Source organism: Typopeltis vanoorti, chromosome 26 (assembly GCF_054136105.1).
Source record: "Typopeltis vanoorti isolate ZY-2024b chromosome 26, IOZ_Tvanoo_1.0, whole genome shotgun sequence".
Classification (NCBI taxonomy): Eukaryota; Metazoa; Arthropoda; class Arachnida; order Uropygi; family Thelyphonidae; genus Typopeltis; species Typopeltis vanoorti.
This window is the reverse complement of record NC_143574.1, coordinates 18195495-18208768: the sequence shown is the minus strand read 5'-3', so window position 1 is coordinate 18208768 and position 13274 is coordinate 18195495. Positions and strand designations below refer to the sequence as shown.

Here is a 13274-nt window from a genome sequence, read left to right as displayed (position 1 = left end):
CAATGAAATGGGCAGAGTGGGTTGATTTTCTATAAACAGAAAATGATATGAAAACATTACAAAGATATGTACTAAGGTCTAAGAATGGCAGATAGTTATTTCATTTTTTTCCTACAGTAAAATGTTTTGGGATGCTGACTATTTAAATGCACTAAAAGCACATCTGACAAACCCACGAATACAGTGCAGCCAGACTACAGGTTTGAGTGTAACTATGTTGAGGGATTTGGTTTTAAATGTTCAATACAAAAATTGCATCAAGTGGGGGAAACTGTGCTTAAGTGCACTAATTTCCATTTTCTGTTCACAATTTAGTAATACTGTGATTCTGGTGTTTTTTTATTTATTTATTTATTTTATTTTTTATTTTTGCAAATATGCTAAGAAAGTTCTCTCTGGGCAAGATTTACACTTCCCTATTCTATAAAACAGACTATGAGTCATATAATGAGATAATAACAAAAACAAAACACAAAAGAATTGCTGTATATACCAATTTTGTAACGGCATCAGTTATAAAAGTTAAATGTTAAAATCATATTGAAAGAAGCAAAAAAATAATAGCATAATATAGAAAGCTGGAGTTGTCAGCTTTTAATTCTGATGATACAGTAAGCAAAACAAGAAATTCTTCAACAGAATATTTCAGAATGTGTAATTTCAGCTTGATACTTAAAATCAGAATAGGCACATCTATGGTAATAAAGAAATTCATTAATATAAGAGAAATGTAAAAAAGGCTGTCTGTGCCTTAGACCTACTGAAGTATCTGTCAGGTTTTGTTAATAAGCATTAAACTGAAATTATTCATTTAAAGACCAAGCTTGAAAAAATTCTTGTACTTAATTTTATTCACGTTTGGTAATTAAATCTATTTCAGAAGAATACATTTTTTATTCTTTTCTTACTAAAGATATTTATTATGAAAAACTATTTTTTCTGCAGATGAAGTTCAAGAATGTGAAGTTTTAATTTTATGTTAGTAAAAAAAACCAGATCAAAATGTTTATGATATTTCATCATGAAGGTTGTTTTCTTGATCATAAATTAGTAAATAATAATATTTGGTTAACCGATCAAGTGTTGATCAATTTTATTAATTAACTGAACCAACTAGTTTCGCCACACGTATCTGTTGGCTTTTTCAGGACACTTACATATAGGTTTAAACACTCTCACAATTATGCGTAACTGCAAAACTGACAAGAATAAAAACTGACTAGAATAATTACAAATAAAATAGTATCGAACGTGAGTGAAACACGTATCGCGTGTACAAGATCAGCTAGCTGTTGCTGAGGAACCTTCTGTAGTTTGTATTCAAGTTCATTTCTTCCGTTTTTAAGGCTCTGATTAGGGTTTTCCATATCTCTGGCAGTATTAGGCCTTGATTTCTGTTAAGGTTCACAGTAGAACGGGCGACTGTGGCTGCTTCTTTGAACATTCTTGAATGGTAATCTTCCTCTAAGTAAGGGGAACAGCTTTTGTCCCACTCGATGACATGGTTAGTTGTGGAGAAATGAGACAATAGGCCAGAAATGTCCTGTCTGTTGTTTTTGACATAGCCAATGTGCTCCTTTTGCCTGATTTCGAGGTTTCTCGAAGTCTGTCCGATGTAATTAGAGCCACATGAGCATGGAATATTATAAACTCCAGCATATTTGTAGAAAGGATGGTTGTCTTTTGGAGATCTTAGTAGTTTACGAATAGTATCTATAGGCTGAAATGCTACTCTTATTTTGTGTTGTTTGAGGAGATTGGAAAGCTTGTTGGAGATGCCACTTACATACGGAATTGCAATCGTTTTTATATATTGAATCTCTTCTTGTTCTCTTTGTGGTGGTTCAGAGAAAAGGATTTTATTGACTAGTCTTCTTGGATAGCCGTTCAAGTACAGATTGTTGGAAATAAATTTTAACTCATCTTGAAGGGTCTTGTTGTCCGTTGAGATGCAAATAGCTCTTTTCTTTAATATGTGTATAATGCTGAGTTTATGTGATATGTGGTGAGAGGAGTTAAAATGTAGGTAGCGACCTGTATTGGTCGGTTTTCTGTACACTGATAGATTTAAACTGCCATCAGTTTGTTTTTTGATTAAGATGTCTAAAGACGGAAGTTGTTTTTCTCTTTCAAGTTCCAGAGTGAATTTAATAGAATGATGGAAAGCGTTGATCTTTTTGAGAAAATCATATATGTCATCTTTGTTATTGTTCCATATGATGAAGATATCGTCCACATATCTAAACCAAATTTTAGGTCTAGGAAAAATTTGTGATAGGATTTTGTTTTCTAAGTCTTCCATAAAGAGGTCAGCACACAAAAAAAAAAACTATCAACAGTTAACAGGCTTGGCAATGGGAAGCCCACTCTCACCTTCATGTGCTGATCTCTTTATGGAAGATTAGAAAACAAAATCCTATCACAAATTTTTCCTAGACCTAAAATTTGGTTTAGATATGTGGACGATATCTTCATCATATGGAACAATAACAAAGATGACATATATGATTTTCTCAAAAAGATCAACGCTTTCCATCATTCTATTAAATTCACTCTGGAACTTGAAAGAGAAAAACAACTTCCGTTTTTAGACATCTTAATCAAAAAACAAACTGATGGCAGTTTAAATCTATCAGTGTACAGAAAACCGACCAATACAAGTCGCTACCTACATTTTAACTCTTCTCACCACATATCACATAAACTCTGCATTATACACATATTAAAGAAAAGAGCTATTTGCATCTCAACGGACAACAAGACCTTTCAAGATGAGTTAAAATTTATTTCCAACAATCTGTACTTGAACGGCTATCCAAGAAGACTAGTCAATAAAATCCTTTTCTCTGAACCACCACAAAGAGAACAAGAAGAGATTCAATATATAAAAACGATTGCAATTCCGTATGTAAGTGGCATCTCCAACAAGCTCGCCAATCTCCTCAAACAACACAAAATAAGAGTAGCATTTCAGCCTATAGATACTATTCGTAAACTACTAAGATCTCCAAAAGACAACCATCCTTTCTACAAATATGCTGGAGTCTATAATATTCCATGCTCATGTGGCTCTAATTACATCGGACAGACTTCGAGAAACCTCGAAATCAGGCAAAAGGAGCACATTGGCTATGTCAAAAACAACAGACAGGACATTTCTGGCCTATCGTCTCATTTCTCCACAACTAACCATGTCATCGAGTGGGACAAAAGCTGTTCCCCCTTACTTAGAGGAAGATTACCATTCAAGAATGTTCAAAGAAGCAACCACAGTCGCCCATTCTACTGTGAACCTTAACAGAAATCAAGGCCTAATACTGCCAGAGATATGGAAAACCCTAATCAGAGCTTTAAAACGGAAGAAATGAACTTTAATACAAACTACAGAAGGTTCCTCAGCAACAGCTAGCTGATCTTGTACACGCGATACGTGTTTCACTCACGTTCGATACTATTTTATTTGTAATTATTCTAGTCAGTTTTTATTCTTGTCAGTTTTGCAGTTACGCATAATTGTGAGAGTGTTTAAACCTATATGTAAGTGCCCTGAAGAAGCCAACAGATACGTGTGGCGAAACTAGTTGGTTCAGTTAATTAATAAAATTGATCAACACTTGATCGGTTAACCAAATATTATTATTTACTAGTTTATGATATTTGATGACTTGTCAAGTTGTTTGTGGCAGAGAAAACTGAGGAATATCAGCAATGCAGAATATTCATAAAAATGTCAGGTGCATTAATTAGGAGATGATTTAGCCACTCACCTCCCGTGTTCTATGAATGAGCCTAATTCACTTCAGTGTTACAAGAATGGAAATTCAGGTCTTTTCCAAAAAAAAGGATGCATGTTATCCTTCCTTAATATAATATTAATTCTAATTTTGAACAGCAAGAAACTGGGAATATAAAAAAATAAGAATGAAATGTACAGCACACATCCTAAGCAACTATATAAACAAACCGAACTGACAGTCCCTCCACTTTGAGAAGAAAGTATTTTCTTTCTCTTGAAAAAAGAGATAACAGCAATTATGTAAGGGAAGAAGTATTTAACACTAAACATGAATATAAACTTTCACGTGGCAGGCAATTTCAAATAAAGTGATATAAGCACATTTCATAATTGGACAAATAAGATATTTGTGCTTCTGATAGCATAGGGATGAAGTAAAGGAATTTCTTAAATCATTAATTCAAGAAAAAGTTAATTCTTGTTGCGGTTCTAAACAGCAGACTAGGAAATGAATAACAGACATACAGAAATGTTTTGGCAAAATTTGAAGAGCAAAAAACAAAATTATGAAGCACATGCAGAATTTATGTTCAGGACATGGACTAGTCATTACTAATATCCTATTTCAACATAAGAATGTTTATAAATTCACATGGAGAATGCACACAAGTCTCGATGATTATGTCATTGTTGATGATATCTTCAAACTTGTTCAGAATATAAGAGCATGCAGAGACTTCCAAATAGGAAGTGATAATCATTTGGCTTTTCAGGACGATTAAATAAAAAGTTTTTTTTTAATATTATTAATATACTCTATAAAAATGACTCTTACCTATTGAAAAGAAAAACCATATATGAAAGTCTTAAAAATAATCAAATATGAATATGTAATCCAGATAAACTGTGAACTCAAAAAATATTGCTGGAGGAAAAGTGAAAGAGTCTGACTAAGCCTGACCAACTGGCATTATTCTCCTCTAACTCTGCATAGATGACCATGATAAATTATCACCAACAATATGAAGAACAGTTTATCTTCATGTTTCTTCAAGTCCTCCAAATGAACAAGCATCCTTAACAGCTTGGGAAAAAAGTCATCTGATCCTGATCGTATTCTTCCAACTGTTTTTAATCATAAGCACATATGCCACAGTAAAAATTATCAGTGTGAGCTGAAGAACAATAATAGAAATCTAAACATAAAAGGATAGAAACAGACTTGATTTCCAACAAAATTTTTCTAAGCTTGCAGTCATGTAGAACACTACTGTGAAATGTGTATATATATTTAAAAAAAAAAAAAAAAAAAACATAATGCAAATGAGGATAACAATTTCCCAAACCATTTGAAAGAGAAAGGGAATAATTATGATTTTTTTAAGTTAGGGCAATGGAGCAATGTTTCAGAACTCCATTTGAATAAAAATTCAAATGTAAATGTATAGTTATGCATAAGTTTGATGTTATGCTATTGAATCTCAAGGCTAGTGTTGCGAATACCATCTTGAGCTAAACCAGGTATATGAGGCTTGATAAGATAGATATGATTCTGATGTTTAAATACATTTTTGACTGATCTTCTCACTTGACAACACAAAATAAGACAAGTTGCAAGAACACAGTACTTGGTAAATACAGGTAACAGGTAGCAAACATTTCTCTTTTGGAGAAAGTAAGAGGTTTCAAATTTCGTTCATGGAGTTGAAAGTGGTGATGAGTAGGAATTTCTTCAAAACAATTGCCAGTTGTCCAGAAATGCCTTTTAACCTTTAATTAGTCACATGGGGTTTATTTGACACCAGCCATCATTCAAGTTCGATTTCTGACAAATACGAGGCATTTTTCTTGCAATTTTGAGTAGCCAAATTTCTTACTGCCCCACAGCGAATCAATTGCGTGCCAGGCTTCGGCGCAATCACTTGTGGAGTAAGGAGTGATTTCTGACATTCTTACCCCGAGACTATTTATGTATTTTTCGAGTTATATTTTTTTGAATTTGTACTTTTATGTATATTTTCTTGTTCTAGTCACAATTATTACATTTGTTGACACTGAGTTTGCCATTACCAAAATAAATCAAAGCATTTTTGAGCTGTTTTATTTATAATATTGTGGGCTACTGATGGTACAGGGGTAGCACTGTTTCGTATGACTATGTCACAACAACGATTCTTATTTATTTTCAGAGTTCTGTGGCTTGACGATATCCATGACCGAGAATCACAAAAAGCACATGACAGGTTGGCTCCATTTTGCAAACTGGCTACACTGCTTTCAGAAAATTATAAAAAATTATATTGTCCACCCAAGTTTTTGACAATCGATGAACAATTAGTTGCTTTTCGTGGCAAATGTGCTTTTTGCCAGTATCTGCCAAATAAGTCGAAACAAATATGGGCTAAAAGTTTTTGCTATGGTGGATGTAAAAATGAATTTTCTTTTTACATTTGAAATTTATGTTGGCACTCAACCTGATGGACCCATCAAGATGGAAAACTAGGCAGAAGCAATAGTCAAGAGACTGATTACACCCATCACAGTTGATAATTGGTAAATATACTGGCATTATCTTTGCTCAAAGACCACAAACTGACTTTGGTGGGTATGCTACACAAATATTAAAAAGAAATACCACTCCCGTTTCAATCCAATAAAACATGAGAACCACACAGCAGTTTAATTGGTTTCACCAGAAAATTGACTATGACATCTTACGTGCCCAAAACGTCCAAAGCTATAATTTTAATTTCTTCCATGCATAATCCCAATGAAATTGATGAAGAATATCCTGAAAATAAGCATGAATAAGTCTGAAATAATAAAATTTTATATTACAAAAGGGGTGTTGATACATGCGATAAGATGTGTATGACGTATAACCTTGGAAGACACACTAAAAGATGGCCACTGATGCTGTTCTTCCATTTCTTGAATGTATCTGCAATAAATGTATATGTTCTGTATAATTTTGGACTACCTAAGAATTCTAAAATGAGCAGACGGGCCTTTCTAAAGAAATTGTCCATGGAATTGACAAGGGACATCCAGAAAAAGCTACCAGAAAACTTGGTTATTCGAGAAGCTCCACAACCAGAACTAAGAACTTCTAAATATTCCCAGAACCACTGTGCAAGATCGAAGGATCATAAAATAAGGTCAAAGTGTGAAAAATGTCTGAGCTTTTGTTGCAATGAGCATTCTTTACTAAGATGCAATCATTGCACAAAAAATTAAGACTGAATATAAAAATGTTAATAATTAATATAAAAATAAAGCAATATTAATGATTTGTTTATTTCATTTTACTAAACATAATCTTATAATAAATAAAAACATTTCATGAGAAATATTGAGAAATCAAAGAAATATAACTTTAATTTTGGGGTCATATAGCCCCATGTGACTAATTAAGGGTTAACATAAGGAACAGGAGTTCTGTGGACTTCTTCCTCCTATGGAAGAAGTCAAGAGGAAACTGTTAATGATTTTACATATAATTCTTGGGCCATAACCATGTAATAAGTCTATTTATTTGATGGTTTCCAACTGCTTTTGAAGAGATACTTCTGAAGAGCAAATTTTATGTGACATAGATACCAAGGTTTTAATTAATTCCATATTTCTACAATGGGCAAAATGGTGTATTGATCAAATAGGAATATAGTAACCTGTAAAAGTTGGTTTATGGCACCCAGAAGTTGAAAGTAATCTATCATATTCACAAAAGATGTTCCTCCTCACAATTCTTCTCTAAAAGAAATTTGATTCGAAGATATAAATTTTATGTAAAAAGGAAAGGAGTTCAAATTATATGTCAATCTACTAAGCAAAAATGTCATCTACATGGTGTAGCCAAAGAGAATGTTTAGGATCAAGAGTTAAGACTCTTTTTTTCATCATCAAATTCCTGACATGTATCCTCAAGGGATGTACAGGATATGATAATACTACAATGATGGTACTCTTTTTTTCAAGATGTTCCAAATAAATATTAGTCATATTCGCTGAAAGAGGCGAGTCTATCAGTCCCTTCAACCTGTTTTGTAAAGTTTGTCTTTTCAGGTCAAATATCCAGAAATTATTATAAATTTGAATACAATTTTATTAATACAGACCAGTTTACAATAAAAACATTTATTCAAACCTACCAGTTTGCTGGCGAAACTGGTAGGTTTGAATAAATGTTTTTATTGTAAACTGGTCTGTATTAATAAAATTGTATTTCTATTCTAAAACGACCAAAAATGTATAATTTATATAGAGACCAATCAGCAGATTGAGAAGATAGAATAAAATTTGTTCTTCGAATGCAAGATTATACCTTCTATTCACTTAACAGAATCTCTCTTTCAATGACTCCTCCAATGGTTTTCCCAACATGCTATATTTCTGCATTATGGTTTTTCTATAGTCAGTCCTCTGCTTACATAGTATGCGTTTTATGACCATTCATACTCAAAATGGTTATCCCATTAACAAGTTAACCAAATACCATGTCACTCCTGCATGCCATAGACCTGGCTGTTATTGCTACCTCCAAGGCATATTATTTAAGAAATACTTTTGCTCAGGTTACTGCTGCTGAGTGAGAAATCTTCAGACTTTTAGAGGTAATGTAATATCTTCCAAATACAGCATGGAGTGAGGTGAAAAAGGAATGTAGGATTGGTGTTTGGAAGAAGCTGCTGAAAAAATATATCAATATATATTTTTTGTTATTATCTATTGATAAGTGACTGCATTTAAAAATTCTGTGCCATCTTCATCTTTTGGCTTTCTGTTTTAGACAAGATTTGTTTTTAGGTAAACAGTGATGTAATACACTTACCATTCCTTGAGAGGATATAAAGCAGAATGATACGGATCTTGTCTGCGGTACTAACAGTAGTATCTAAAAGTATTGGAACAATATTCCTCATTGGATCTTTAATCTTCTCACCTTCTGCATCAGTACCCATTGCCAAATCCTATTCATAGAAATAAAAAGAAAGCTTATTTTTATGCGAAAATTAATTTAATCATAATGTTACTGCAAACATAAGCATGCATGAAGTCAGCAACATATACATAGAATGCATATAAATACATACAAAAACAATGTTTGGCTGAGCAGACAGCCTCTGCAAAAGTAGGGTGTAGAACCCCCACCTTATTTGAGACCTGAAGGGTTTGAAAAAAAAAAGTTCCATGATTGGTGTCTAAGAACAGGGTTTTTAACAGGGTTCACTAAGCCTCAGCCCATCTATGATACTAATATAGTATATGTTACCTCTCATGGGTGAGATTCACTTAAAAACACCACATTCTGAAAAGAGTGCAGGTAACCCTCCTATAACACAGTAGTTAGGTTCCTATAAAGTCTTGTGTAGTGCAAAACTGTTATTATATAGGACTAAGAATAAATACAAAGATTATGTTACAGAAGCTAACAAAAATGCACTATTTAATTTTTATAATTATCAAAAACTTAAATTTCATTAAAAATAGTAATAATTGATAATTTAGAAACCATTCTATTTTACGTTATTAGTGATTAGGATATGCTGTCATATTTGCAGAAATGAAAGATCCTGCAGCAACACCAGTTCTAATTTTCTATTCATTTTTCTTTAATGTCCGGATTTCGTTATACGCTGGAACTTAATTTACAATAAAGAAATTATTCCAGTTCAGTTCTTAAAAACAAAGTTTAGTAATACATACCCAGAAAAATTTATATCAAATAAAAACCAAAATAATCTTACAAAAAAACCCTTAAAAGTCATGAGCTGCAATTCTTCAAAGTTGCAATTTTTAATGGTCTCAAACAAGCCCATGTTCACTAGCACAGAAACTAACACAGAGATTTCCCAACAAAATAAAATATGTAAATTTCCCTATCATTTTTTTTTTCTTTGCATAATGTCTAGTGAGTCAACAGCAGGGATTCACAAAAAAGAAATGGAAATGTTGAAAAACTATATCCAACATTTTTGTTGGATATAGTTTTTCCAACAAAAATTCAAAAATGCCATGTTATAGAAGTACCATATTATATAGGGAATAATAAATTTAGTCTAATCCTTTATCCAAGTTTGAGCAAACAAAGTTTGCGCCTGAAAATATCTTCAGGACTGGGGTAAGGTAGTACAACACCGGGCAACTCGTAGCAAAGGTGGACCTATAAGGCAACTCCTATAGGTAAAGATGACCCTGCCATTGCCTCTGCCTGGTATCTCCACTTCTGGGCCTGGCTCCCAGAGAAGAGACCTCAATAAAGATCGAAACTAGTCTGGGTTGTGGCCCTTCCCTTAATGCATAACATTATACATATCCGCAAGGAGATGTTTTACATTATTGGAGATATTGAGATAGGAATGATGTTAGCTTGGTCCACCTTTGCTACGAGTTTCCCGGTGTTGTACTACCTTACCCCAGTCCTGAAGATATTTTCAGGCGCAAACTTTGTTTGCTCACACTTCGATAAAGGATTAAACTAAATTTATTATAGTCTAACCAAGTGAAAAATAAACTTTCAATATTATATAGGGATTGCCTGTACTTGTGATTACACTATCATACTAACTCTCCATTTTCAATTACTATATCATATCTATTCAGTAGGAATTGGTAAAGAATTCTGTAAGTGTTTGTTTTACCACCAGAAAGAAACATCTTTCTGGTGGTAAATTTAGAGCAATATCAGAAAGGTTTTCCGCATTCTATCCTAATTTGAGAAATCTCTTTGTCTTCAAATATCTTGTGAACCACATTTGTTTCAGTAGAAATTTAATTACCGCTCACAAATATACCAGCTTTAAATATACATTTTCCTTCAATATGTACTGAGCAGAGATGAAAAATACAATTCAAAAAAAAAAAAAGTGAATATTGTATGAGTGGCTGCCATATACCTGCCAGGGCTTAATAACTTGACGGTAATCATGTAGTCATTCTGTGAGATATACTCTCAACTTTTCTGCATGCAGATTAGATGCATAGCCTTTAGTCGAAGTAAGAAATGGAGTGAATGTTAAAGAGGAGTATGGTTCTGCCTAAGAGTCACTTGAGAAATGTAAATGTGCATTTCAAACCAAGTTTTAACAAATTATGCAAACATCCCTTTAAGCTGCTTGTGAAAAACTTGGCTTTTAAAATGAATTTTTTTCCCCAACTGAATTAATAGAAATAAGCAGTTGTACTGCTTATTTTTATTAATCCAGTTCTGTCAGTGCTGGTTTCATTAACAATCTTCCAAAGTAATTACTCCAGACATACAGAATATCCTAATATTCAATTTAAACGTCACCTTTATCATCTTTGATTTCTTTTACTGTACTCTCTCCTCCAATTCTAAACTTTTTCAATAGCCTCCAGAACATCTGGCCATCCCTCTGCTGTTTATCATCTATATTATTCTTACCAAGTCATCCCATGATTTTTGTTTAGCTAATTTTACACATAGCTTAGCTCTCTTACATTTTTCTCTGTATAGTTGTAGTATATCTGTTGACTTATTACCAGGAATTTTTGATATGCTTTCTTCTTTTTCAGTACCGTCTATCAAACTCTTGTGTCTAAAATGATGATCTTATCTTTCTATCCTTGCAGTCAACTTCACCACATACCCCCCCCCCCCCCCCATGAATCAGTTAATGGTTTCTAGGAGTATGTCTCTGAGATACCTAGGTTTGGTTCTTGTTTTTGAACTGTTTTCATTTTTTCATGAATAATGTTTGAATAGCTTTTACAGTTTACCTGTAAAAGCTGATCAAATTTAATTATTTTTAAAAGCTTTCTTTCATATTATTCTTTTCAATATGATATTCATTTTTATCCTACTTAAAACTAAGTGATGATCACTTCCAATTTAAAATCCTCTGTATACTCTTGTATCCTTACCCAGCATAAAGATGTCACTATCAACAATAACATAGTCAATGAGGCTTTTCTTATTTCTTGTGACTTCTCTCCACGTGAACTTGTTTATGTCTTTATGTTGGAATATGGTGTTAATGACTAGTCTGTATTCTAAGCAGAAATCTTGCAGGCACTTACCATTATTATTAGCCTTGCCTTTTTCTCCAAATTTTTCCAAAATATTTCTTTATGCCTGATGGGATTCACCTCTTACTCTGCTATTCAGATCTAAAATAAGGACCACTTTTCCCATTTTCTTTATCGGTTGTCTGCTCTAATGACTCAAAAAAATTCCTCTACTTTTTCCTTAGTAGAACCTTCTGTGGGACTACAGGCACAAATAAGTTTCGCTGTCCATTTCTCCAATCAGAAACTCAATAACTCTACTTGAAATTACCTTCCAATCAAGAACTTTATCACCACATCTTCACATTTGGTGTTGAATGCTATTGATACTTCTTCCATTCCTTATGATGACTGCCTAAATATAACATCCTATACTTATTATTTAGTACAACTAAATAATAAGTATAGGATGTTATATTATCACACCTGTTTTTGTCTTCTTTGTTTCAATAAAGCCAATTCTGTCCACACAGTATACTTTTCCAGTTCTTCTATAAGTTCGATTTCCCTTCCATTATTACTCCATATATTGATGGTTTCTACAATTGTTATAACATTGGATTTTTTTTTTTTTTGAGTTGAAGTTTGTTTCAGTAGTTTCCTTTTCACTGTTCAACAGAGGACTAAGCCAACAGAGTACAATTTAGTCAGCTAAGTCCAAAATTGTCAGCCTATTGTTTGTTCAATACCCAGTGGATATCTACTAACAGAGTGCACCACGTGAAAGTGAGTGTTGGATATTAGTTAAGAAGTTCTAGTCAGTTCTCCACATTCCTTAAAGGCAACGTAGAGGTCTCCTCCCAGTTATGTGGTTTTGAGCTTTACGTGACTCTAGTGAACTGAGTGAATTGTGTGAATGTTTATATAAAAGTGTAGTTTATTGAATGGCAGTCATGAAAAGTGAAATAAGCCTGAATGGGATTTATTTGCACTATTGCTGCAAATCAACAGCTATGATCTAAGGGGAATTGTATAATCTCATATGGAGTCAAATGCTCCAGTATAATTCCATGCACAGTCTGTTTTCAAGAATATTTGTATATAAAAAAAAAAAAAAAATCAAGTACAGTTAACATTTACTATAATGAAAATCCTTTAATGTAGCATTATGTCTATGGGACCTTTGTTGACTTTTCAAGAGTTTATATTGAGTGAGTTTTATAATGATGCTTGTTAAATGTTATATATGTTAAACAGTGGGCTGTAGTATTTAGAGATTAAAAATGCAGTCAATGAACATGTTTAAAGTCTGAAAGTGAATACAAACAAAGAAATATATTATTCATGCAAATAACTGAGGAGCAAACAAACAACTGCTGAGAAGAATGTGGGCAACAAACTAGATGTCACAATAAAAGTAATATATCAGTTATGCTAGTAAAAATCAGATGCTACTGAACCATTGCTAATCAGAGATTAACATATAAATGCAGATGATGAGATTTGAATATGAACAAAAGGTTTGAAAATATATGTGCTGGTTTAAAGAGTTTCTTACATCTAAAATTTT

The 13274-nt window shown here is 32.9% G+C and overlaps 1 protein-coding gene across 1 annotated transcript in view; it reads right to left on the bottom strand.

Annotated features, from left to right (window-relative positions):
- The window catches only part of LOC150092375 (protein ROP-like), a 255485-nt gene that overhangs the window by 91310 nt on the left and 150901 nt on the right, over window positions 1–13274 (bottom strand). The window contains exon 10 of the mRNA XM_090414916.1: window positions 8568–8706. Coding sequence (XP_090271042.1) covers window positions 8568–8706 — 139 coding nt within the window. The remainder of the gene's footprint in view (window positions 1–8567; window positions 8707–13274) is intronic.